Source organism: Osmerus eperlanus, chromosome 16 (genome assembly GCF_963692335.1).
Source record: "Osmerus eperlanus chromosome 16, fOsmEpe2.1, whole genome shotgun sequence".
NCBI lineage: Eukaryota > Metazoa > Chordata > Actinopteri > Osmeriformes > Osmeridae > Osmerus > Osmerus eperlanus.
The window spans coordinates 6,757,532-6,782,922 of NC_085033.1; the positions used below are offsets into that span (position 1 = coordinate 6,757,532).

The window sequence follows — 25,391 nt, forward strand, 5'->3', positions numbered from 1 at the left end:
CCTCAGTATTGGCCAATATGACCTTGACATCCTAGGAGTGTATATTGCTTATGTGATATATTAATGTAACCCAGCTTTTTTTTTTGCATTCATAACAAATATGTGGCCACCGAAAATACAATACTACCAAAGCAATGTCTGCATTTCATCCTCAAAAGAAAATGTAATCCATACAATGTTTATTACATATCATATAGTACATTTTATTTTTCATAAACTGATTTTAAATTGAGATTCAATATACGGAAATCTGCTCTCTCGATCAGAATTTAATAGTTGCATGTGAAATATACATATTTGTTGAAAATACTAAACTGTTACCTTTGTATTTGTTCAAATCCAGATCATGAAAAGTGCAGAATAGTACTCACCTACATTTCCCTAACAATATTCAGACACCATAATTATACAGCACTGAAATACTTTTGAATTAAAGGTAGACCCGCCAAAGATGACTAGATAACTGGCTGCTTCATTTGTTGGGAGGTTGGCTCAAAAGTGACGGTGGGAACAGTTCACTGATTCATAATGATAATGATTCATAATCAAAAGGGGCCAGAGTCTAGAACAGAACCTGGCACCTAAAGTGGTGCTGTTTGGTAGCGTTGTGGTTCATCCCCATCTTCATCATCCATTTGGACTTCATCCTCTGGACATACTGCATGTCCTTCTGGGTCTGATTGAAGGCAGGCTTTCCTGGGAAGGGAGAGGAGTGGAACACGATGGTAAGTGGTTGTGAATGTATACATTAATCCCAAAACAAGCATTTGAACCACCAATTTAGCTTTGGGTGGCTTGGTGGAGGTAAGAATTGCCATTGAGGTATTGGTGATGAGTAAGAAAGCTAACACAGCTTTGTCTTTGGATCAAACACCTTGAACAATCACCTAAAACTGCATTCCCATATTCTCCGCCAAAAATCCTTAAGAAATCTAACTAAATGCAATAATGCTGCTGTCTTTTAAAAAGGCAGTGTTGCTGCAGTACCACAATCTAATGACTCGTGCCAATAGCAGATCAGGGCTTTAATGATAACTAAGATCTGTCGATGTACAGGTGCATTGAAGTCAGAGCTAGCTTGTCAGGGTAGACAGACTATTGAGGGAAGGAAAAGGAATGCATCGTGACAATGAATCGAACGCCTGTCATTGGCCGAGCCTTACCGATGTCTCCGCCCCAGCCCAGGGCTTTGTACTGCCGGAGCACCCTGCCCACGGCGTGCCTGTTGTGGGCCAGCACCACCGCCCTGGGGGCGCCGAAACGCTGCTTGTAGTACCGCATGAGCGAGCGGTGGCCAATCGTAGCACCTGAGGGACAGAGATATGGGGGAGGTCAGCGTGTAAAGACGACGATACACATATTCTTGTTCATACGCCACCTGTTGTGCACCGTGTACTTTGTATGGCTCGTGCCCAGGATGCAGCCAGACTATTCTACAAGTATTTTCGTTTTTGACTAAGGCACAATGTCATCATTGGGTCCTGTTACCTGAGGGGAGGGTGAGCTCCAGTGTATCGTCATCAAACTCTAGGTTCTTATCGTCTGGTAGCTCTTTGTCCTCCATCTCAGCCTCCTCTCCCACCTGGTCTGGGTAGCTACTCCTGTGTAGTCAATGGAGACAAGAACGTTTGCTTGAGTAGGTAGGTGAGACACATTACCAAACGTGGGTAAGCAAGCTGATGATGTGGCAATGGCAGTTCTCTCCGTTTATTGAATGTTGAGCAGATTTAGCAGGTTGTTGGGGAGTTCTGCTTTATTGTCCGTTACCTGAAGTCGTAAAAGTCTGCAAACTCCAACGACGCGTCTCCGTCTGTGAAGAGCTTACAGTGGCTTTTGTCTGTCATGTGACCCTGCACCGCCTCCGTGGAGTAGAACGACCGCCCCTTCTCATTACACCACAAACACACGTTACCTGTGCCAACCTTCTCTCCTGTGAAAAGCAGTACAAGGATTAGTATTCCCTTTCTCCCCCCTTACCAGACTCTGCAATCCCTGGACTGAAATTATAATAGATATTGGATGCTGCAAAGTAGTAACCTAATAGGGTCTTAAGACTTTATATGTAGCATCTGTCTGAACCAGAATAAATGCATGAAGGCTTTTAAAGTTTCAACTCTTCGTAAAAAAAGCTTCGTAATGGAGCATCCAGACTTGTTATCAACATCAACAGCACAGAACGGCAGCACAAATACCCCTCCAAAAAGAACCCCTCCTCAACACGATTAAAAGATCTGTGCTGGGCTTTTCCCAACGACACCAATACCCACCCAGGTAACGAATGAGTCCCTTGAGGTCGATCAGGTACTCCAGATCAGGGACGAAGAAGCTGTGGACGTGGGTCATGTGCGCCATGTTCTTCATGAGCGAGTGGGAATGGTGAGGACAGAACAGACAGTCTGTGGTCGGGATGGCCCCGGGGGGAGGGGCGGGGTGGGGGGCTGCTGATGCCGTGCCGCACCCCCCTTCCTCCTGCTCCATCGTCTCCTCTTCATCCTCCTCGTCGTCCTCCTCCATGTCGTCGTCATCCACATCTTCCCAGTCCTCTGCAAGGAAGATTCGGAAGTATGGACCCTACATTTAGTCTGAAGTCATGGGTCACATCCAAACAACGCATTTCAACCCAGTCGACATTGAAAACAGGAAGAGCAAGCAATCACACATCACAGGGTATCCCCTCAGGATTTTCAGTCAAATCGAGCAGGTTGCATATAAGGCCTACACTACACTGATATATGACTGATTTTGGTAGCGTACCTTCCTTTGGTTCAGCCCCCTCCTCTCCTTCGATCTTCTTTGCCTGCTCCTCAAACCACTGCAGCCTGGGTGGTTTCTCTGGCTTCTCTGCCCTGGGCCTTTCCGCTCCCTCCTCCTGTCCCACAGCCGGGGCCTTCCCAGCCACGGCAGGACTGGGTCTGTGCTGCTCCTTCAGGGCCTGCTGAAGAGCCTCGTTCCTGGCATTGTGGTCCACCTTCCCATCTTCTCCCAGCCCCTTCTCCAGGTTCTTCTCGTTCATTTTCTGCACTTTCCTCTGAGCCACTAGCAAAGCTTGCTTCTCCGCTTGTTGGTGCTTGTGGGACTGCAGATGGTTCTGGTAGGCGTTAGCAGTGGAGAACTTCTTGTTGCATGTGGCACAGCCTTCGCTAACCGCTGCGCCGTTCACCTGCTGTTCGGCGGCGGCCCGTTGGGCCAAAACACGCTCCTGGAAGTTCTCTGCGGTGACAGGTGGCATTTCCGCCACTTTGCGTTTGAGGTTGTAGCGGTGCCAGTCTGTTTTGTAGTGGGCACGCTGCACCTCACCATCTGAAAACGCCACGCGGCAGCTGATGCAGGTGTAGGAGGACATGGCTGTAGGGAACAACATGATTATGAGAACCACATGGTCAAATGGATAGGGGCCGATATTAGCAACAACACAAAAAAATACCATAGAATTGTATAAAGGCCAAGAGAGATTCATTTTTGGTGTGAAAATGTTTTTTTTACCCTAGCACTTGAGAAATTGGAAACGCACCATTTATTAATTAGGATATGTTTGTCAAAGATCACACATGAAAGGTCTTTAGGTTCATGAGATCAAGTAGGCACTTTGGTTGAGTGCTAGTCTTCCAGTTGGATCTACACCTTCTTAAATGATTTGTTATGGCCCTGCCACTCCAATGCCAGGCAAATGACTGTCACCACAATATTCCAAGTAGGATAAACATAGTTAGAGCTAATAGACACAAACAATATTTTTAATCACAACGGCCTTACTGACACATGTTAATTATTTTATTTCTGGTTGTTTTTAGATATTATACATACTTTCCAAATATTGTTGCTATTAAGTGCTTAAGGACATTCATCAAGTAGGCCTATAGCTTTCTTCTGGTGGTTTGGTCTTTTCATTTACCTCAGTGTTACCTGAACGAAAGACAAATCAAATCATAAATGTATTACATTACATGAGAATTTGCTTGTTTACAACTGTCTGTGGGTGAATGTGACTTAGCAAGCTACCTAGTTAGTTATTTAGACTAGGTTAGATGCGTGGGTCGCCAGCATACAGTGTGGTGTACATGTTGCAAGACAGCTAAGTATATTATGGGAATAGAGGGCTATATTTGGCACATTGTGGACTAAGTTAGCTATGCGTATTAAACAATCATGAGGCAGAAAAGTGGTAGCTACAAAATTTGCCATTCTGTATCTCCTCAAATAGCCTAACCGTTAGCTACCAAGCTCGCTCTAGCTAACTTCAGCGCATCAGCCTGGTGGTAGTGGCACTGGTGGTGGTAAGCAAACGAATGACAGCAAGAAGCTAGCTATGTGATAAACGTTGCGCTGCCTTGTTACTTCTCAAATTTAGCTAGCTAGCTATCAAAGTGCGCATCAAAAATGAGTTAACTCACCAGCCCAAACCCTGTTTCACAAATTATTTGCAAACACAGGCTGGTTTTACACGAGGTTTAGTTCTTGGGTTATCGCTCCTTCTTTCTTGAAGTTTCAGGGCAGTACGTTAGTTGAAATGCGCATTACCGCCACCTACTGAATTGGGGGTCCTTGACATCAGAGATCTAGCCCACACCACTGGATTTTCTGTCATAATTTTGAAATTTAAATAAACAAAGATGGAAATGTTATAATGAGTGTGTTGTTAATTTAGCAGATTAATAATGGATTATAAATTATTATTAAATTATTTTTGTCATTGAGGTGATATATTAAATATCTGGGAGCACTCATTTTGTATAGTTGTAGTTTCTGGCCCATTGATCACAGCCCCTGTGCTAAAACCAATTTAAAAATTGCTAAACAAATTATATAAAGCTCAAGATATACTGAACAGTAGTACTGTTGGAATTCAAATAATTATTAGAATTACTTGTAATAATAATGTTCTTGGTACATAAATAAAGATCATTATCATTTCGTTTCCTCATAATATGATTTCTTGCAATTTAAATTGTATGATTTATTATTATTATGTATTTTTATTTTGAATACAGTGTTATGATGGGATGTTGGTCTGATGCGTTTACATTCTAAATGTCAAACAAACGCCACCCTGTGGTTTTATGTGGTGTAGACAGATAACTTGCAACTCTTCTCTCCTGCACAGGCGCACACTCATACTTCTCAACCTCAAATGGATGGATGTGGTGTTAACAAGTGATGTGTTTTTTCAGATTACAACACTGGGTTGTGTGTCTTGAATAAAGAGTCAAGAACGACATTGTATGATAAGGAATTTATTTGATTTTACTGTTGCCGTTAAAGTCAAATGTCACAGGCACAACAATGTTATAGGCTCCCATGACTCTTTCAGAGATTTTACACAATTCAGGATTCATAACAAGATGCAGATCCAAAAATCAATGGCTACTGGTGACCATGGCAACAAATTCCCTCCAACACAACAGTGCATCAATCCTACATGAGAAGACCCAGCACCAGCCTCAGACTCACAGTCTACCTTCTACAAAGTTTATTGTTGACATCTCTCTGGACTGAAGTGAGTTCACATACAATTTTTAGCATACATTCATAACATACCAGATTGTTCTACATTTTAGCTATATTATTGTTGACCAGACAAGTAGGTATACTCTGCATAGTGCACACTTACATGAAACCCTCTGACACATTGCATAAACTTACGAATAATAATAATCTGCGTAATAATCAATAATCATCTTAAAGGGACAGTTCACCCAAAACGGTTATTCAAGCTAATTCAATTACCTTAATTTGTGCAGTTTCATGTAGAAACTATTTGATTTCTACTTAATTTACTGCATGAAACTGATCACCCAAAGCCTGTGTATTATCTTGAGAAACCAGAAAAATAGATTTCTGTTGAGTTAAAAAACATCTCCATAACAACTCACAACTCATGTATCCATCTAAATGGATACATAGCACTACAAGTAAGAAGAAAAATACGTATCATACATTTTTGGGTGAACTGTGATTTTTCATTCATTGGTGTAATCTAACAATGAGCAGATTGTGAAGACAGCCATTTAATTGATAATTCAACTGTTAAATTGTGAATTAAATGAATCTTATGAAAAACGTATTACACTCCATCCGTGAAGATCTCATTGTTGTACCACCTTTTCTACCACCTTTTTTATTATTATTTTGCATCATATGAGTGACTTATTCTTCTTAATTTGTGTAAAGAAAATAGAAAAAAAAAGAAATGATAGTACTGAAGTGAATTGAAATACCCAGATTTTGAGGGTTAATATGACACTCTTTGACTTTCATCACAAAGCTTTTTAACGTAAGGTTTCGTGCCAGTAAAAAAGTATTACATTAGTAATGAATGTCAGTCTTTTTAATAACAGTATATCACTAATGCAATGCAATAATACTTTTTATTACAACTACATCACACCTTTATTTACATTTAGTCATTTATTTTAGCAGACGCTCTTATCCAGAGCGACTTACAGTAAGTACAGGGACATTCCCCCCGAGGCAAGTAGGGTGAAGTGCCTTGCCCAAGGACACAATGTCATTTGGCACGGCAGGGGAATCGAACTGGAAACCTTCTGATTACTAGCCCAATTCCCTCACCGCTCAGCCACCTGACTCCCATTTACATGTTAATATGTAAAATTTCTGCCAAATGGTTGTAACCCCTGATAATCATTAGGTGGGGATAGGACACACCTAGTCATTATTGTAAGGACATGAATTCAGATTTATTGAAATACTTGATATTCAATTGGTATTGTATTGTCTTATAATATTCCATATCTTAAAGCATTTCAATCTATTGACTTCACCGTGCATTGACTAGAATTAAGTCTGACATTTCTAGATTTTTACATGATGTTTTAATGATTTGGTTGACTGGATTTAGTAAGAGCCACAGTTTCACCAACAAGTTTACAATGAGTTTCTGTTTACTGGGATTACTGGTATTAAAACAGGGTTAAAGTCTAGATTGTTGCAAGGCTGAAATAAAAGCCTTTTTGTTGCAAAGCAAAATGTATGTCCCTTAGGATAGACTGTATTTCTCTGAACTATCAGTAGTTTATTCCCCCTGAACAAACCCATTCCAAAACAAAACAAATTGCTCCTAGAATGTTGTAGTTCTGAACTTTTTGAAAATAATATATAGATTTAAAGCTTTTCATTAACCTAATAACCTCTGTGCCATTATTATTATTATTATTATTTATACAGAAATCAAATGCAATAATACACATATCTGTTTATTCGAGCAGATACATTTAGGTTATTATTTCATGTTCTCAAGTATCTAGTTGTTTATTAACAATTAAGGTGCAAATTCAAATAGAATATTTATTAACACCGTGAAGGATACTGTTATAACAAATACAAAAAGCCATCCCACTGAATAGCTGAAAGAAAACAATAAAATGTGTTAAAGAGATGGAAACATCTTTAACATTTAGCTTGGTTTAACTAACATCTAGAAGCTGAATTTGTTTTATTTGTTTTCTGAATTATGTCTCAAGCAACCAATATTAAGGATTTGGATAGTTAACTATGTTCTTTCATTCAAGTCAGCTTTTTAATCAAACATACGGTATTAGCCTAACAAACTTTCTGGTTAGCTGGCTTGAATGTTTGAAATGTAGTTGGCCTACAAAACGTGTCATGTTGTTTGCTAAAGTTCAAGACAATTAAGACAAAACTTAACTTGTTGTCCAATATCAGTGCACAATCAATTAATCTGTGAATAACCCAGCTGTGGCAGCTGCAAGCCAATTTGAAACAACTACTATAACAATGGATCAAATTAAACCAATTTTAGTTCTTGATTTAGTTGACCATGCTGGTCCAAAAGGAAAGGCCAGCTAGGAATTTTACCTATTTTCAAGTTTATCAGATGATTTCTAGATCAAGATCACACTAAACGCTGAACATGTTGAACTATCCCTTTAATAACAACAGAAGAATCACTATGGTACATGTCACAATTTCAAAGTGGGTTTATTGTGAACAGCAGTTGTGTGTTATAAGAGGTATTTTTGCCAGTAACAATCTTATGTCAGCATTCATGTCAATGCACTATAAGTAAAACATTACCTCTAAAATGTTCTAAACGGAGATATCCATGCATAATATTGCTTGTCTGCATGTCATAACAAAAGATCAAGTCCATCAACTATGTATGTCTTTCATGAAAAAATATACAAAATTAGAAAAAAAGGATACAAAATATGTTGACTTTAACTATTATGTCTAATCCATTGTTGCATGTTCCGGTTAACTATTGCCTAGTACTGCCTGACTTAAATGTGCATGAAACTAATATTACACATAGACATACAGTACAATAAGCTACACTGAAAGCACAGGTGATTGTCATGTTGTCTTTGGGTCTGGTCAAATAAGGCTGTAGAATTATGACAGATTAGTGAATGGGACAATTCTGAAGAAAACAAAAATACTTTGGCAGCAAAATCTGGAAGACCCACTTAGTTCCTGCCCACATAACACTACAGGCCTAAACATGGCCTTACCATGCAACCACAGCGCATAAGTCTGACCACCATCCCACGTTAATGATTCTCATACAGATGGATCATTTTCTATACATTATATGTAGAAGGAGTGTTCCTACAGCAGTTCAACTTGAAAAGGTTATCTGGAAATACCGTCATATTTTTCCCCAAACCCTACAGTCCTCAATAAGTATGGCCAATGACAACCCCTCCGGTTCCTCCAATCAACGGCGCCCAAGGAGCTTTGAGAAGAATCCCCCAGATGAGGTTGGCTTGCTAGGTTTGGGATTGACTTCAACTTTGGTCTGGCTTTTCTGCCCTAGACCCAACTCCCCTTCCAGTTGCTCCAGCTCTGACTGGTCAAGCAGCTCAAAGTCCTCTACTTCACTCTCTGAGTCCTCTGCCAGGTCTAGTGGTGCCAAGGTCACAGGGTTAGGCATTCTCTGCCGCACTGGCTCCACAGCAGTTACACCCATGGCAGCCTCTATTCTCTCCTGGATTGCGGCAGTAACAGCAGCAGTGATGGCATCGCTGGCCATTTTGTTAACAAGTTTCAACGCTTGGGTCGAAGCATCAACTGGCTGCACCAGCATTTCCCCTTTGGAACTGACTGGATACTGAGGATGTGGGGGAGGGGTGGGGAGACCAATGCTGAGATCATCATCATCTTCACCATTTGTCCCCATGCCATTGTCAAGAGAGGGGAATTCTGGGAGGCCTCCAATAAACACTTCTTCCCGGTCAAGGTCTGCACATGTGGTGAAAAATGAGAGAATTTCCTTTTTATCTATTGAGTTAATGATATATGTGAGATAACTTTTGACATCTTCTATGAAAAAACAGAAACACTTTAAAGTGTTCTCTTTTACAATGAATCTTTAGTACTTATGACACTTCTTGTGTGTATGTGAGGTGAGGTAGCAAATTACCCTCTGAGTTTTCTGTCTGGGGTGTGTGTCCTTCTGACAGATTGAAAGTTCCATTCTCCGTCCATGTGATGTCTGACACATCTGTGTCCGATACTGACATCTCCTTACACACAGTAGAATCCATCTTTTGGAAATAAAAGGATAAACAGGAAGGTGGAAGGTGTACAATAAGTTAAATAATTAAAAAAACTAACATAAAAAAAATGTACTCTTGGAAAGTCAGTGTTCCTGTTAAAATGAATACATTATTAAGCCATTTAATGACTTACTAAACTTTCGCACAAAAATAACAGTTCTCCCTCTCCATTAAACATTGCGTCCTGGATAATTTAACAGTACATCTTATCAGCAGTAATCCACTTTTTGTGGATAGCGACCATTATAACCACCCAGAGCCTGCGCAAACTCTACATGCATTTCTTGTCTCTTTTTGTGGCATTCTCTTTTTTGTTGTTTTGTTTTGGTTAGGAACGATGCTTGGTTAAAATCAATTTGGTGATGATGTGGGTCCTCAAAAAACTGGCAGAACATGATGACCTGCGTGAAGAACATCTCACAAAATCACTACAAACTAAATTTGTAACATAATCAGCGTTTAAGGGGAAAACTGATCATTTTTACAAACATCCTAACAATCTTGCCTGAGCAAGAATGCAGATGCAGGTCATGAGCTTTGAATTTCAAGCAAAGGGCCAATCAACTTAATTAGATTCAAACTAACCTTGGGGAACAGGGAGGAGAGGTCAGCCTCAATGTTCTCTCTCTCAGTTTGGGCCTCAAGAAGTCTCTTTTCTAGAATGTAAAACAGAATCAAGTTACTTGCAAATAGCCTGTGTCATAGCCATACATGTAGATGACCATGCACTGAACCATGCAGGGAGCACGTAAGATCAGTTGTGCATCAGTTGTAGTGTAGCTATGGCTCTGAATACCTTTCTACACATATTTATAGACTGGATTAGGTTAGGTTTGATGCATGTGTTTGTACATGGTGTCTGTATACAATTGACTACACCACCAATTAATGACAGCCCTGAATGTGATTGTTTATGTATGTTTGATACTTGTACAGTTGTGTGTATGTTTATCTTAGATTGGAAACAGATATCCTTTTGTATTATTTAATGGTGAAATACTCCAAAAGTACATCAGATCATGTTACTTAAATAGAGTTGGCCAACAGATGTTATTGATGACAACATTTAGTGTATAATCAGAAATCTGTAATGAATTGATTTCACATGCCAGGCCTCCAATGGTAAAACCCATGCAAGTAGTGTTTAGATGTTTGTAGCCAGCCACTATGTAGTTAGTTACCATGATTCACTTTGATTTTCTGAAGTAACTCGCCGACGCCGAAGTCCAGCTTCTGCAGAACTGGCTCCAGCCACAACCCAAACTCATGCGATGACATCAGAGGCCACAGGAAAATGGCAAGTACTGAGGAGCAGAATTGGGGAAAGGAAGAAAGATGAAAGAAGGCGGTGGTAATAACTGAACTGACTCATTGTTGCCCATTAACATGTGTGTGCCAGTGTGTTCCTGTATTGTGTCTTGCTAAGTGATGGGCAACAAGTGCAACCGGAGGCTACGAGAGAATTATTTAGGGATAAGCATTCCCAGGAACCCACAATCATGTGACTCCTGGGAAATTCTGACTCTGGAACCTTAGTCTTTTGTGTTCGGCAGGAACACTCTGATGGCAGCATTGTGACTACGCAACACTATAGCCAAGCATTCATAATACAATCTATGACAAAGACTGACTAATAGAAGTGTGCTAACACCGCATTATCATCAATATTTTGTGAAATTAGTTTTGAGTAATTACTGCACCAGCAGTAGGCTTACAGTCTGGTTTGCCGATCATTGCATTAACTTGCTATCTTTTGTGTAGATTGCCAAGCTATTGTTTTGGTTAGTGGTCACATGCTTGTAATTCAGATGACCCAAATCAGCTCCACACCTGGGTTGGCTGTGAAGGGGCTTTAAGAGAGGTAGTGTAAACCCGCTTCATTTCATGTGTCAAAATCAAATAAGCAAATAAAAGAGAAACTCACCTAAACCATATGAGATGATTACCCCTGGAATGTAACGTCCTAAGACAGCCAAGAAGGTGCATAAACTGCAAACCAGCAAGCAAAACTAAAATGGAGAACACACAAAATAACTTATTAACATTATTAACATTAACATTTGAGCACAAATCACAAAAATAAAGTGAAACATTAAATCCTTCTTTAACTTGTAAAAGCCATTAATTCAAATAATATGGTTACCTGTCCATTTAAATAGGTAACCATATAAAAACACGATTTAGCATGATTACCCAAAAGTTATCATTGTTGTATTACCTTTCCTGGGTTCTGCTGCTTGAAAGAGGATGTCTCCTGTATAAAGAGCTTGAGGCTCATCCAGGAGTCGGTGAACTGAGTCCCAGCCCTGCTGTCCTGTCCAGAGTCAACTATCTCCCAGCTGGAAAACGGAGGCAGAAAGTGAACAGTTGATACAGTTCAAACATTTCTATCAAAATGAGGTTGTGGAATAATTAATGAGAGTACTATGAATTCCTTCTGCCACTGCCACTCCCTCACTGTACAATCCCTAAGACCTTTCAGTTCCCTGAAATGTTGCCCCAAACAGTGCTGAAACATCTGGGCCCAATCATTTATCGTTCAGCAGCATGATAACGCAAAAAAAATCTATGTAAATATTCAAGGAATCTACAATTAATTTGATGAACCTTTGCTTTCATTCTGACTTCCAAATGAAAAATGGATACCATGGGCATAACATAACTGGTAGTAAACTGATTTTACCCCATTAACACCAATGCCATATCCTTAAACACCTACCATGTTGACAGATGAGCTTAGGAAGCACAATCTGGCTTTAAACAACACTCATCCGTTTAATTGCCTTTTTCAAAGGACATGCAAGTAGGTCAAACTTTATGAGGTGCTTGAAACTAAATCTCATGTGACCTTGCAAGGGCTGACAACTGTATTGCACTGTATTTGTGTTGAGCCCATTCCAATAAATAGAGAGGAGGGGGGTTAAGTTGGGATCAAAGTCTAAAGTACCCAGAATGCATTTTCTTCGAGTGTGCCTTAAACATGATATACCTTTGATGAATGCCTTAGTTGCTACTCCTCAGCTTCAAGGAAAAGGTTTGGCTTTCAGTATGGGAAAATTTTGCAGGTCAGAGGCAGCTATTAACAGAAGTTGTCTCAAATGGTGGCCTTCCCCACATTGTTACCTCTCTTTGCCCCCTTCCCAAACACACAGCTGTTTGATCTAGTTTCCCTTAGACTTGCCAACTACCCATTTAGGCTTTGTTCAATTCATTCATCCCGTTTGGGGCCTCTAGACTGGAGTGTAACACTACAACAAGATACCCACTGAATCGGCTCCCCTGCCATTGCCAAACCTGGGCCAATATTCCTCCGTCACCCCCCACGTGACAAAATATCAGCTTGCCATTCCCTTCTCATATTACAGGCAAAACCTTTCCTTGGAGATGGGAAACGTGTTGGTTGGCGTGTGACACTGTGCCTGTGAGCCAATCGACTCGGATGAGTGTTTCTTCATTCCTTGTTGACTATGCCATGCTGCTCCATTGGAAAGCATCAAGAGTTCCAAATTGAGACTAACGCAACTGAGACATGTCTGCCATTGATTAATAAGGCAGTACTTTTATATGAGGTCTGGTAAACCCCTGGCAAAAGTTCTACTGCCAGCAATCTCCTTGGGTGACAACTTTACATAAGGGAAAACAAAAAACAAAACATATTGGAATTTGAAAGTTACAGGGAAAGGGTCTTCAATCAACAGTAAATCCAAAGGGCCAAAATAGGGTGACAGATCAAGTTTTGCTGCTCTTCAGAATAGCCTCCAGGAATACGGGTATCAAAGAAACCAATACTTTTCCTTGTACGCCAATTTGGTTCATAGGACAGTGCTAAGTGTAAACCCATTGGCAAAAGTTCTGGTTCTAGGTACATACAATGAGGGAAAGCAAGTAACATTGCCCTTAAGAAATATCGGCATGGGATGGGTTTCCATCTAGGGATAAAATCCAAGAGGTAACATCTGACTCCATTTCGCTTGACAGACATTGGATCACACCGGTTTTGTCACATGATCACTCAGACCCTTTGAAGTTACCTTGTGACTGTCATGCCATCACACATTACAGTCTTACTTACACTGCTTGTATATTGGATCTGATACCTACACTGAGTATACACATTTCATATCCAATATTCATCTCTAGCTCAAACCTGATCCTGACACCTGTTTTTCTTACTTTCTGGCCACATTCAGCTACCTCCCTAAATCTACTAAAGATACAGGAACCAGGCCTTATTCATAACAGAACCAAGCTGCTATTTGTTGGTTATTCACACTTCTTAAAAGCAAGGCAAGAGATTGCTTCAATGACAACAACCATACTAAAGACTAGGACAGCTGGACACACAAAGCAGCTGTATGGGAGACATGGCATTTCTAATTGGTAATCTCTACAACAACATAGGGAGATACATGTTTGAGCCTTTAACCAGGTCAGTGACAACGTATTTATAAATAGGCAAACAATGTGTGGGATGGCATCAAAAACATCCAGGTAATTTAAATACTCTTAAAACAAAGGGAGTAAATATGTGTTGCTGCTCCAAGTGTACAATCGAAACTATTGAGTTTAAAGCATAATAATATGTTCTGTATATGTGCAAGGTGCCACACCGAGCCCCAGTCTAGACTATAAACAGTGACTTCCATTACAAACCAGCTTCCAAGCATGTCTTTCCCGCAGTACACAGTTAAACCTTACAGCTTTTTTTAGCTTTTGTTACAAAGCCTGTTCTGCTCAAATTATAGGTCTGTTGAATGATTATATAACAAAATGGAAGATCTTCATAGTTACATGAAAAAACATGGACTGGAAACTAGAAACTAGAAACAAAAAACATATACAACCAATAAAGTAAAGATAATTTCAACAAAAGTTTTTTTGGCATTAAGTCATTCTAAGGGAACCATCTAATGACTGCCACAAACACAGACACTTTAGTACCTCAGTCCTGCTCCACGGTCTTCAGGCGACATCTTGGTTTGTTCAGTTGGTTCTGTCAGTTCAGTTCTAGCACTACAGTATTATATGATTTTAGATGAGGACTTAATCTTTCACAGAAAAGCTATAATGCCAAATCTTGCGTTGAGATACAAACTCAGCAGAGACCAGTGTGTGTTTATCTTCCATGAGGCCTGAGCTTGGCTATTTCAACCAGGCCCATCTAAAAATAACCAGGTCATGAAGCATTCCATCAGGCAACTATAGAGGGGACAGAGGCGGGGGTGGAGGGGGCTAAGGAGTGGTGAGGAGTGGGAGGGGGCTAGGTGGTGGTGGAGGTGGGGACATGTCAATACAACAGATGTAGGAACACCCTTCTGGTGTCAGCCCTCACACCTTCTGACTCCCACCCCCAACCCTCTCACACACACACACACTTTGACAGTATTGTTGATATTTCATTACTACACAGTAACCAGGGGGTGTTCCTAAGGTTGGATCTCTTACGTGTGTGAGTGTCAAAAAACAAGTACATATTACTGTTATCTTTACTGTGTGATGACATATTACACGAATTCTATGATACTTTTTTCTCAGAAGTTGCCTAATTGTTAGAGCTCTTGTGCTAGAAAGAGTGTGGTTGCCAGGCTTAAATTAGCCTTTTTATGTATACTAAAATATATTAAAATCTCTTTTTATATATATTCAATTCATCAAACATGTATTCCAATTAGTTAGTTAAAAACAAGAAAACAACCATTTTGAAGTAGATAAATGAGAAAAAAGGTTTAGGTGTTATAAATCAACAGCAGTAGTCAAAGTCAATCACCTCATTTTTATTTTAAGACAAATGACATAACAATCAGTTGACTGTGACGAAGAAGTCACATAACTAGTTTATTGGTGTGCAAACTGAAGAAGCATCTCTGTTGCCCATTTTAGTAGCACCTCGTCCAATGAGAAGTTTTCTTCATAAGCACACCCCTGTTTCTCTGTGTCAAGTAATCTGATTGGTTCTTGCCAGCATGTCTGAGATTGTGAGTAACTGTAAGGTTTGCTGGTTTGGGATCAGTTCCGGAACCATAGAAATGCTGTGTCATCCTATCTATTACACACACACTTCCCCACACAGGACTCATAAACAAACATTAAACATCCTGTTTCACAACCCCATAGCATAACGTCTCTGTTGTCGTGAAAACAAACAACACGTGTGTCCTTTCTAGAACGCCAACCAGTAATAATAATATGACTCATTTTTCTTGATACCAAATAGATACCATGTCTTTCAGGATTGTATCTCTCGTCTATTATCATTGTCTCTGCTGTGTGGACGCCACCTCAGGTCATTTCTAGGTTGCTAGAAAAGTTTTGCAAATGTTAGCTCTCTAAGGTTCATAACAGCATGTTTGCTCCATAAGCTTCAATTACAGTGTGGCATACATAATATTCCACAAACGTTCTAATAGAGCTAGGTATCTGTAACTATACATGAATGTATTTTGAAGTAGCTAGATTTCTTGTTGTCAAATCAATACAGCGAATTCTGAGACATGTTTTAAATTAAGTATAGTCTCATCCTTAACTTACATTTTTGAATAAGATTGATCACACTTTATTCATGCCAGTTAGTCTCACTGAGATTGTCGAGAGGGATAAAAGTTCATTAGAAAGACATAACCAATCCATCCAACTCAGAAATAACATACCTCCGAATCACAAGACTACTGGACATGATTACAAGACCACTAATGACAACTTAAATAAACGGAAATAGAAAAAGGTGCCTTAGTATTTAGCATGTTGCTCTGAGCATCATTGTAGCACTAAAGTCCTGTGTCGAGAGATAAAGAACTATACTGTAAACATCTGGGATCAGACTAGCAAGTAAAACATACAGAGTATGCTTTAATATAGTCGATAAAGTTTGGCAAACCTCTAACAGAGCTAACTCGAACAACCAGTTCACCAATGTGTATAGACAAAGATGTGTTAGTAGTTGATTTACAAAGGGAAAGCTGATCCCAGGCCAGTCTGTTTTGGATCCTCCTCGTCCCCTTGTCGGCTCAGACACCCAGCTGTCACCACACATTCTGGGTCGGCTAATCTCCCTTGCAAGCCCATGCCAGACCTGGAGTCAGCCTCACAATTACCCACAAGACACTCCTGACAGACAACAGCAGATGACAACAACACAATCCCTCTCCCTGTCTCCACCCCAGAAACCAAATGGAAGGGAGAGTCACAGAGATGTAAGCCCAGAGGGCAGCGATCATCAGAGATACAGACATTCTGGACTACAGACGAGGCAATGCATTGCGATTATTGCTGTTATATTGAATCTGTTACAGTTGGTGAGAATTGGCTTCAACTCCAAATTCACAAAGCGTTAATTGGGATTGGGTCCTGATCCCATTACTTTCACTGAAATCATATTTGATTCTATATCACAATACTCATAGTAACATAATAAAACAAATGATAACTAATCTCATGAGTGATGTGCCACCGTGACCGACCTTGTCCTAGTTTAGTACATATTTTATACTAATCTCAGTTTGCTTAAGTTAGACAATGCTTTTGAACCGCATCCAGTTTGGCACAAACATTATGCCAGCTGTGGCATTTTGCCTATAGGGTTGAATGTAGGCTGGAACTTCTTAGTAGACTACACATACAGTATATTAGTATTCATGTTATTTAATTACAATATTAACTATTATTGGTTATGGTTAACTAATGTTGGATTAATATTTGATGGTATAAGAGTGCCTAAGTACGAAGGATGAATGGGCCACGTTGTTTTTTTATTTTTATGGATGTAATAGTTGTCTAATTACATGACAGTTTCATGACATAGTGGAATGGATCATGCATTAATGAAGAATCTGACAGATCCAGACATGGATCTGTCAGTCTGTAGATGGTGAAATGCTAAATGAAAGATGATCAGCTGTCCATTGGGGCACTGGTCAATGCTATTCTCTGTTGAACGACAGTCTTTCCAAGCTTGCTTGAAATGAACTTGCTTAATAACTTTAGCTTGTGTTTCCTATGTAAGGTTTTATTTAAATGTCGTTTAACCTATTTATATATTTCTCAATATTCTGCTTCGAGAAATATATAAATAGGTTAAACGACATTTAAATAAAACCTATATATATTTCTCAATATTCTGCTTCCCCCTCCCTGAGTCACCACCTTACCGCGGTGGAGGGGTTTGCGTGTCCTAGTGATCCTGGAAGCTATGTTGTCGGGGGCTTTATGCCCCTGGTAGGGTCACCCAAAGCAAACAGGTTCCAGGCGAAGGACCAGACAAAGTGTGGCTCAAAAACCTACCATGAAGAAAACAAACAATGGTTCTCAATTGCCCCTGCCCGGAAGCGGGTCACCGGGGCCCCCCCCCTGGAGCCAGGCGGGGGTGGGGCTCGATGGCGAGCGCCTGGTGGCCGGGCCTTTTCCCATGGGGCCAGCCCGAAGAGACAACGTGGGACCCCCTTCCAGTGGGCTCACCATCCGCAGGAGGGGTCATGGGGGTCGGGTGCAGTGTGAGACGGGCAGCGGCCGAAGGCGGGGGCCTTGGCGGTCCGATCCTCGGCTGCAGAAGCTAGCTCTAGGGACGTGGAACGTCACCTCGCTGGCGGGAAAGGAGCCAGAGCTGGTGCGCGAGGTAGAGAAGTTCCGGCTAGATATAGTCGGCCTCGCCTCAACGCACAGCATCGGCTCCGGAACCAGTCTCCTTGAGAGGGGCTGGACTCTCTTCTACTCTGGAGTTGCCCTCGGTGAGAGGCGTCGAGCTGGGGTGGGAATACTTGTTACCCCTCGGTTCGGCGCCTGTACGTTGGGGTTCACCCCGGTGGACGAGAGGGTAGCCTCCCTCCGCCTTCGGGTGGGGGGACGGGTCCTCACTGTTGTTTGTGCTTAAGCACCAAACGGCAGCGCAGAGTACCCACCCTTTTTGGAGTCTCTGGGAGGGGTGCTGGAAAGCGCTCCTCCCGGAGATGCCCTCGTCCTCCTGGGGGACTTCAATGCTCATGTGGGCAATGACAGTAAGACCTGGAGGGGCGTGATTGGGAGGAACGGCCCCCCCGATCTGAACCCGAGCGGTGTTTTGTTGTTGGACTTCTGTGCTAGACACGGCTTGTCCATAACGAACACCATGTTCAAGCATAAGGGTGTCCATATGTGCACTTGGCACCAGGACACCCGAGGTCTCAGTTCGATGATAGACTTTGTAGTTGTGTCGTCGGATCTGAGGCCGAATGTCTTGGACACTCGGGTGAGGAGAGGGGCGGAGCTGTCAACTGATCACCCCCTGGTGGTGAGTTGGCTACGATGGTGGGGGAAGACACCGGTCAGGCCTGGCAGGCCCAAACGTAATGTGAGGGTCTGCTGGGAACGGCTGGCAGAATCCCCTGTCAGAAGGAGCTTCAACTCCCACCTCCGGGAAAGCTTCGATCATGTCTCGGGGGGGGCCGGGGACATTGAGTCCGAATGGGCCATGTTCCGGGCCTCCATTGTGGAGGCGGCTGACCGGAGCTGAGGACGCAAGGTGCATGTCGCGGCGGTAACCCTCGGACCCGGTGGTGGACGCCGGAGGTGAGGGAAGCCATCAAGCTGAAGAAGGAGGCCTATCGGATTTTATTGGCTGGTAGGACTCCAGAGGCAGCTGATGTGTACCGGCAGGCCAAGCGGAAAACCCGGGCGTGGGAGGAGTTCGGCGAGGCCATGGAGAATGACTTCCGAACGGCTTCGAAAAGGTTCTGGACCACCATCCGGCGACTCAGGAGGGGGAAGCAGTGCACTGTCATCGCTGTATATGGTGGGGATGATGCGCTGCTGACCTCGATGGGGGACGTCTTGGACCGGTGGAAGGAATACTTTGAAGACCTCCTTAATCCCACCAACACGCTTTCCGACGTGGAGGCAGAGTCTGGGGACATTGGGGGGGGCCCTTCTATCTCTGGGGCTGAGGTCGCCGAGGTGGTTGAAAAGCTCCACGGTGGCAGGGCCCCTGGGGTGGATGAGGTCCACCCGGAGTTCCTTAACGCTCTGGATGTTGTAGGGCTGTCTTGGTTGACACGACTCTGCAACATCGCGTGGACATCAGGGACAGTGCCTCTGGACTGGCAGACCGGGGTGGTGGTTCCCCTCTTTAAAAAGGGGGACCGGAGGGTGTGCTCCAACTTTAGGGGGATCACACTCCTCAGCCTCCCTGGGAAAGTCTATTCAGGGGTTCTGGAGAGGAGGGTCCGTCGGATTGTCGAACCTTGGATTCAGGAGGAGCAATGTGGTTTTCGTCCTGGCCGTGGAACTGTGGACCAGCTCTACACCCTCGGCAGGGTCCTGGAGGGTGCATGGGAGTTCGCCCAACCAGTCTACACATGTTTTGTGGATTTGGAAAAGGCGTTCGACCGTGTCCCTCGGGGGCTCATGTGGGGGGTGCTCCGGGAGTACGGGGTACCAGATTTCCTGATCGGGGCTGTTCGGTCCCTGTACGACCGGTGCCAGAGTTTGGTCCGCATTGCCGGCAGTAAGTCGAACCTGTTCCCGGTGAGGGTTGGACTCCGCCAGGGCTGCCCTTTGTCACCGATTCTGTTCATAACTTATATGGACAGAATTTCTAGGCGCAGCCAGGGCGTTGAGGGGGTCCGGTTTGGTGACCTCAGGATCGGGTCGCTGCTTTTTCCGGATGATGTGGTCCTGATGGCTTCATCGGGCCGTGACCTTCAGCTCTCACTGGAGAGGTTCGCAACCGAATGCGAAGCGGCTGGGATGGGAATCAGCACCTCCAAAGCTGAGGCCATGGTTATCGACCGGAAAAGGGTGGAGTGCAATCTCCGGGTCGGGGAGGAGATCTTGACCCAAGTGGAGGAGTTCAAGTATCTCGGGGTCTTGTTCATGAGTGAGGGAAGAATGGAGCGTGAGATCGACAGGCGGATCAGTGCGGCGTCCGCAGTGATGAGGGCTCTGCATCGGTCCGTCGTGGTGAAGAAGGAGCTGAGTCGAAAGGCGAAGCTCTCTATTTACCAGTGGATCTACGTTCCTACCCTCACCTATGGTCACGAACTGTGGGTAGTGACCGAAAGAACGAGATCGCGAATACAAGCGGCCAAAATGAGTTTTCTCCGCAGGGTGTCCGGGCTCACCTTAGAGATAGGGTGAGAAGCTCGGTCATCCGGGAGGGGCTCAGAGTAGAACCGCTGCTCCTCCGCGTCGAGAGGAGCCAGCTGAGGTGGCTCGGGCATCTGATCAGGATGCCTCCTGGACGCCTCCCTGGTGAGGTGTTCTGGGCACGTCCCACTGGGAAGAGGCCCCGGGGAAGACCCAGGAAACGCTGGAGGGACTATGTCTCTCGGCTGGCCTGGGAACGCCTCGGGGTCTCCCAGGAAGAGTTGGTGGAAGTGGCCGGGGAGAGGGAAGTCTGGGCCTCCCTGCTTAGGTTGCTGCCCCAGCGACCCGACCCCCGGAAAAGCGGCAGATGATGGATGGATGGATATTCTACTTCTATATATAAATACAGTATATACAGTAAACTGTAAATTACAATGCTCTGCCTAGCATACCAACACCCAAATGTTGGATTATTGGCTCTCTGATTGGATTAGTACAGCGTATGTCATCAATCAACCCCATGTTGTGGTCATGTGATCTCACATGGTGAATCCACCCCATGTTGTGGTCATGTGATCTCACATGGTGGATCTGAGATTCCTCCTCTTATTAGGCTGGTGGAATGGTGCCCCAGAAATGCCACTGGAAAGAATAAACTGACGTTGTAGAAGACATTTTGATGTGAGTTCAGGGATGCGATTTAAAACACAGGAAGTTATGACTACCATAACTTGTAATAAAAGAAATACAAACAACAGTTACATTCAAATATAAACACATGGCAAAATAATCAAATAAAAAAACAGCAGGTGCACTTTTTTCATATTGCTCATTCTCAGCGCTTGAAATCACATGACTGCTTACACAGCATGTATCGTTTTGTGCAGACTTTTTCTTCTGTATGTATATACTGTATATACATATGTAAGAAAATAAAAGATCCTAAAATAACATCTTAAATAACCTATCAAAATGTTCTATTAACATTTTTACCATGACCCAACTGTCATACCCACATTCTAAAATCTACTGCTTTCTGATGTTCTGGACTTGGTCGGTCTGTGACCTGTAGACTAAGCAGGTGTAATTACGATGTATTACTACCTAAATGGTTATACATTTCAATATTCTGTAACCTGCAGCATCTGCACTTTCATTGCAAACCAAGCTGTCAATCAAACTACACTAGATGTAAAGCAGTAGATTTGAACAGAAATTAAACTCACTGGGGGAGTCAATGAGTCACAAATAAACCATAAACAAAATCTAGGCAAGGGTAGCACAATGAAGTTGTCAATATTTAGTTACCCTTAATACTCCCATAGAGTAGAAATGTTAACGTATTTGGCCACAGCCACAGACAATCCTGGAGGAGATTGATGTGTGTTTGATACTCACATCAACAAAGACCTATTATAAATGAGCAACAGGTGATTTGCCTGGCAGCTGAACAAATAGGATAAGGTAAACACATATGCCATTAAGGCTGAAGCCATGTCATGATTTGTGACTTGTGTGAATTGTTGGCGTAAGTAAGGACATGTTACTTGATAACTGATTGCTTGACTTTAACAATGATGATGTTACCACAAGGGCTAGTATGGAGACATTTGGGGTTGCAATTAACATTGTTCAATCTGTTAAATACAAACTTGGGCCATAATTTGCTGGTGCATAGAAAGAAATACACTTTGCACATAAATTATCTCTTATAATCTTTTGGGGGGGAAATCATAAAAACATTTACATTTGATACAACTTCATAAACTGGCCTGATTTAACAAGTTGTTCTCTAGAAAACAAGAGCCATCTCTTTTCACACTTATGCACACACATGCTTACAAACATGCCCTGTCTTACCTTCCAGTCATACTATGCCATAAGTGGGCCCCTATGAAAGAAAGAAAACATTTTATTAGTCAAACTTTGGTCCACTGAGCTATCAATGAACTAAGTCGGTTAAGACAGTCATCTGACTGGTTCTGCTTGCGCCTGACCGCATATTGGCTGGAATCAGACTGATTCAACATGAAATGTGGCACTTTTGCAAACAGGAAAATGGTATATTGTCACAATGATCTTTTAATTGCTTACTAAAGAGAAAGTGACACACAGTTCTCCAATGTTGTTTTTCAAATGGTACACACCAAAACAGACTCATCGGTTTGGTTTATTTTGGTCTCGAGCCCATACATAGAGCTATATCCTAGAGTTTAATGAGTAGGCATTGATTGGATAATTCAGTAAATAAGCATGACTCAAACCAATCGTGTTACAATAGCAATGGCAGGCTTAAAGGTGATCACCCGGGAGAGATTACCTAAGTATGTGATATGGGGCGACAGCCAAATGTTTGGACAAAGGGCTTACTTCTCAAACTGGTTATTATGCTCAGATAGCTAGTACTTTATTCTGCTATTGAATAACAGGCTGTCTACTTACCAGCTGAACTAATATGTGAATACTGGGGAGTACAGTAACCAGCTGTACTGGAGCTTATTGCTTGTTGTTGATGTCCACACAAGTAATTTATACAATTTTATGAAATTTTGTATTCAGCCAGATATGGACTCACCTTTAGATCTGGAGAGAGCTACGCCTTTGACTGTCACTACTGTCACCATCAGGGCCATGAATAGGGCAAGAAGACAGTAAGCTCTGTAAGAACTTAGGGCTGCAAACCTGTAGGGTGAAAAAGTATTTGTGTGTCACAGTGTCGTGCATGTCCTTTGGAGCATTACCCTCCTGCATACTTTGATGTATGTCATTCTTTTACATGCGCCTACGTTGTTGGATTGTGTGCACATTTTCATATTGTTTTAGGTACAGTAGTATGATAACAGTTCATCAGACACTTTTTCAGTCTGTATCAGTCTGTCTGTATTAAACTGTTTTCCTCCCAAAATAATTTCCAACACATTTCTGTCACATTTCCCTGACATTCTGTTTTCACATATTCTTGTTTACAGTTTGTGAGTAGCAGTAATCATAAACCAGCGTCTAATCTCACTCAAATCCAGGACGTCTTAAGCCTATTTGAGTGGGAACACAGGACTTCAATGTTTACATTAAAAAAAGTAATGCAGTATAGTTTCTTTGCTCTTAAGCACACACACTCACCCACATGCATGCACGCACACACACACATGCACGCACACACAGCCTAAAGCCTACCAAAATCCATAAAATGTGCATGCAATTGGTCAGATTTTCTTTAGTCATATTTGATTCTTGTGTGTCACTTACAAAATATTAGAAATTATTTATTATATTTTCAATGATGGAATTATTCGACACAATTTTTACGACACAGGTTTTTGAAAGTAAGAGGAAAATCGCTGCGTCATATCAGTCATACTCACCAAAATAAAGAATTGAGGGAAGCAAAAAGTGCCGTTGTTCTGAATGGCCTTTTCCAGTTGACAATGTTAAGGATGAAACCAGACACTGAACAACCGGCATATGGACAGTGCTTTACTGTGGCTGGCTCATCCTCTTGCCCCGCCGCCATCGCCCCACCTGAGTCACTAGACCGGACCGATGCACTTACGCCCGCCGACGGCACCGCAGTCAGAACATCATCAGTGTCGTTTTCAACCTTACTCGCCATGGAATATGAACGTACCCTTCTTGTTTGCTCCTTGTCTGCAGTCCAGCTGCTTGTTTTGTTGTTGTTGTGTCTTCGACGTCATTGACAGACTGCCGGGGTCGTGAGGGGCAATGACGTCACTGCTGTAAAGGTACAGAGACGGGAGCAGACGCCCTCGCTTTGTGGAAGCATCACCCGTTACTGTGTGTTTCAATTGAAGGTGATGCATATTATTTGCATACAATACAGTTAGGCTACATTTGGCATTCGACATCTAGTAATAACATTAGTTTTTCCCAGCTATCCAACTCTTGCTCTTCATACTATTTTGTTTAGTTCTCAATACCAGAAGTTAAAAAGTGCTGTGGCACAGTCAGACAATATAGGCTTCACGTGAGCTCTCAAATTGGATTCCTTCTGGCTCGTTCCTCGTCCATCGTTCCCCAGGAGATTCAGTATGTCCTGAGAGTGAATTAAGTACCAGTTCTCACCAGTGGGTGGCATTGCAAAATGACTTAAACTATGGATGCATTTTTGGAATTGTGTGGGTCCATCATTACCACATATCGATCGGTAATCTATTAGGCTAACTTTACTACAATGAACTAAATGTCTATCAATTCCTATTTTGAATGTTTGTATTTTCACCATTAACAGTAATAATGAATACATTATTATCTTATTATAATAATTAATAATATTATAATCAATTATTATAATCTAAAATGACAGTCTCAAGGCAATATATACCGTTGGGGCTTTTCATGATGGGCATTTTTTGAAAGACATTAAAGAGACTGAATAAGGAAGACACAATGACCCATTTTTCCCATTACACTGTGAACCCCATTGCTTTGGCCTTTAATCAAAAGCACAGTTTAGTGCCAAATTATGATCCCTAAACAATAACCTGTTCCACTTTTTAATTGCACTCTAGAAGTGCACACAGACTGCACTTTACACAAGTATTATACGCTGCCACACACAAATACACAAAAACTACTTGCATCTACTGTACAGACACACACATATACACACATACTCACTCACACTACATACACACACACACACACCATTAACAGTCCAGAAAAAAGCACGGAAATGAAATGGAGGGGAGGGGCCCACTAATTGGACTGAATTTCAGTGGGCAACAAAAGGCCAGGCTCGAAAATTCCAGCCCTGGTCTGTACAGGCTCTGCTTTGTTGTCCCATTG

The 25,391-nt window shown here is 42.3% G+C and overlaps 2 protein-coding genes across 3 annotated transcripts; both read right to left on the reverse strand.

The window, feature by feature from the left end:
• Positions 1-116: 116 nt before the first annotated feature.
• znf622 (zinc finger protein 622) lies at positions 117-4,524 on the reverse strand. Its single transcript, XM_062482283.1, has 7 exons — positions 4,392-4,524; positions 2,755-3,345; positions 2,268-2,543; positions 1,768-1,930; positions 1,489-1,601; positions 1,164-1,307; positions 117-696 (listed from the first exon to the last, which is right to left on the reverse strand). Exons 2-7 carry the CDS (start codon positions 3,341-3,343, stop codon positions 563-565), a joined length of 1,419 nt encoding a protein of 472 aa, XP_062338267.1. The 5' UTR covers positions 3,344-3,345; positions 4,392-4,524; the 3' UTR covers positions 117-562.
• Positions 4,525-7,284: 2,760 nt separating this feature from the next.
• On the reverse strand, positions 7,285-24,300 carry retreg1 (reticulophagy regulator 1). 2 transcript variants are annotated; one of them, XM_062482281.1, is made up of 9 exons: positions 23,951-24,300; positions 23,164-23,270; positions 22,449-22,479; positions 11,755-11,875; positions 11,461-11,545; positions 10,718-10,840; positions 10,122-10,192; positions 9,401-9,524; positions 7,285-9,219 (listed from the first exon to the last, which is right to left on the reverse strand). In XM_062482281.1, the coding sequence occupies exons 1-9, from the start codon at positions 24,196-24,198 to the stop codon at positions 8,696-8,698; spliced, it is 1,434 nt and encodes a 477-aa protein (XP_062338265.1). In that variant the 5' UTR covers positions 24,199-24,300; the 3' UTR covers positions 7,285-8,695. The 2 variants fall into 2 exon arrangements, with proteins under 2 accessions (XP_062338265.1, XP_062338266.1); XM_062482282.1 differs by lacking the exons at positions 22,449-22,479; positions 23,164-23,270; positions 23,951-24,300 and adding an exon at positions 14,478-14,673.
• Between the last annotated feature and the right edge of the window lie 1,091 nt (positions 24,301-25,391).

Excerpts from the sequence above, each read along its gene's own strand:
- znf622 (XM_062482283.1), bottom strand. The coding sequence starts at position 3,343 with ATGTCCTCCTACACCTGCATCAGCTGCCGCGTGGCGTTTTCAGATGGT. Across the intron at positions 2,544-2,754 it reads GGGGGCTGAACCAAAGGAAG|AGGACTGGGAAGATGTGGAT; the intron begins GTACGCTACCAA and ends TCTTCCTTGCAG. Across the intron at positions 1,602-1,767 it reads GCAGACTTTTACGACTTCAG|GAGTAGCTACCCAGACCAGG; the intron begins GTAACGGACAAT and ends TTGACTACACAG.
- retreg1 (XM_062482281.1), bottom strand. The coding sequence starts at position 24,198 with ATGGCGAGTAAGGTTGAAAACGACACTGATGATGTTCTGACTGCGGTG. Across the intron at positions 22,480-23,163 it reads AGCTCTCTCCAGATCTAAAG|GGGCCCACTTATGGCATAGT; the intron begins GTGAGTCCATAT and ends TTTCTTTCATAG. Across the intron at positions 10,841-11,460 it reads AATCATCTCATATGGTTTAG|TACTTGCCATTTTCCTGTGG; the intron begins GTGAGTTTCTCT and ends TCTGCTCCTCAG.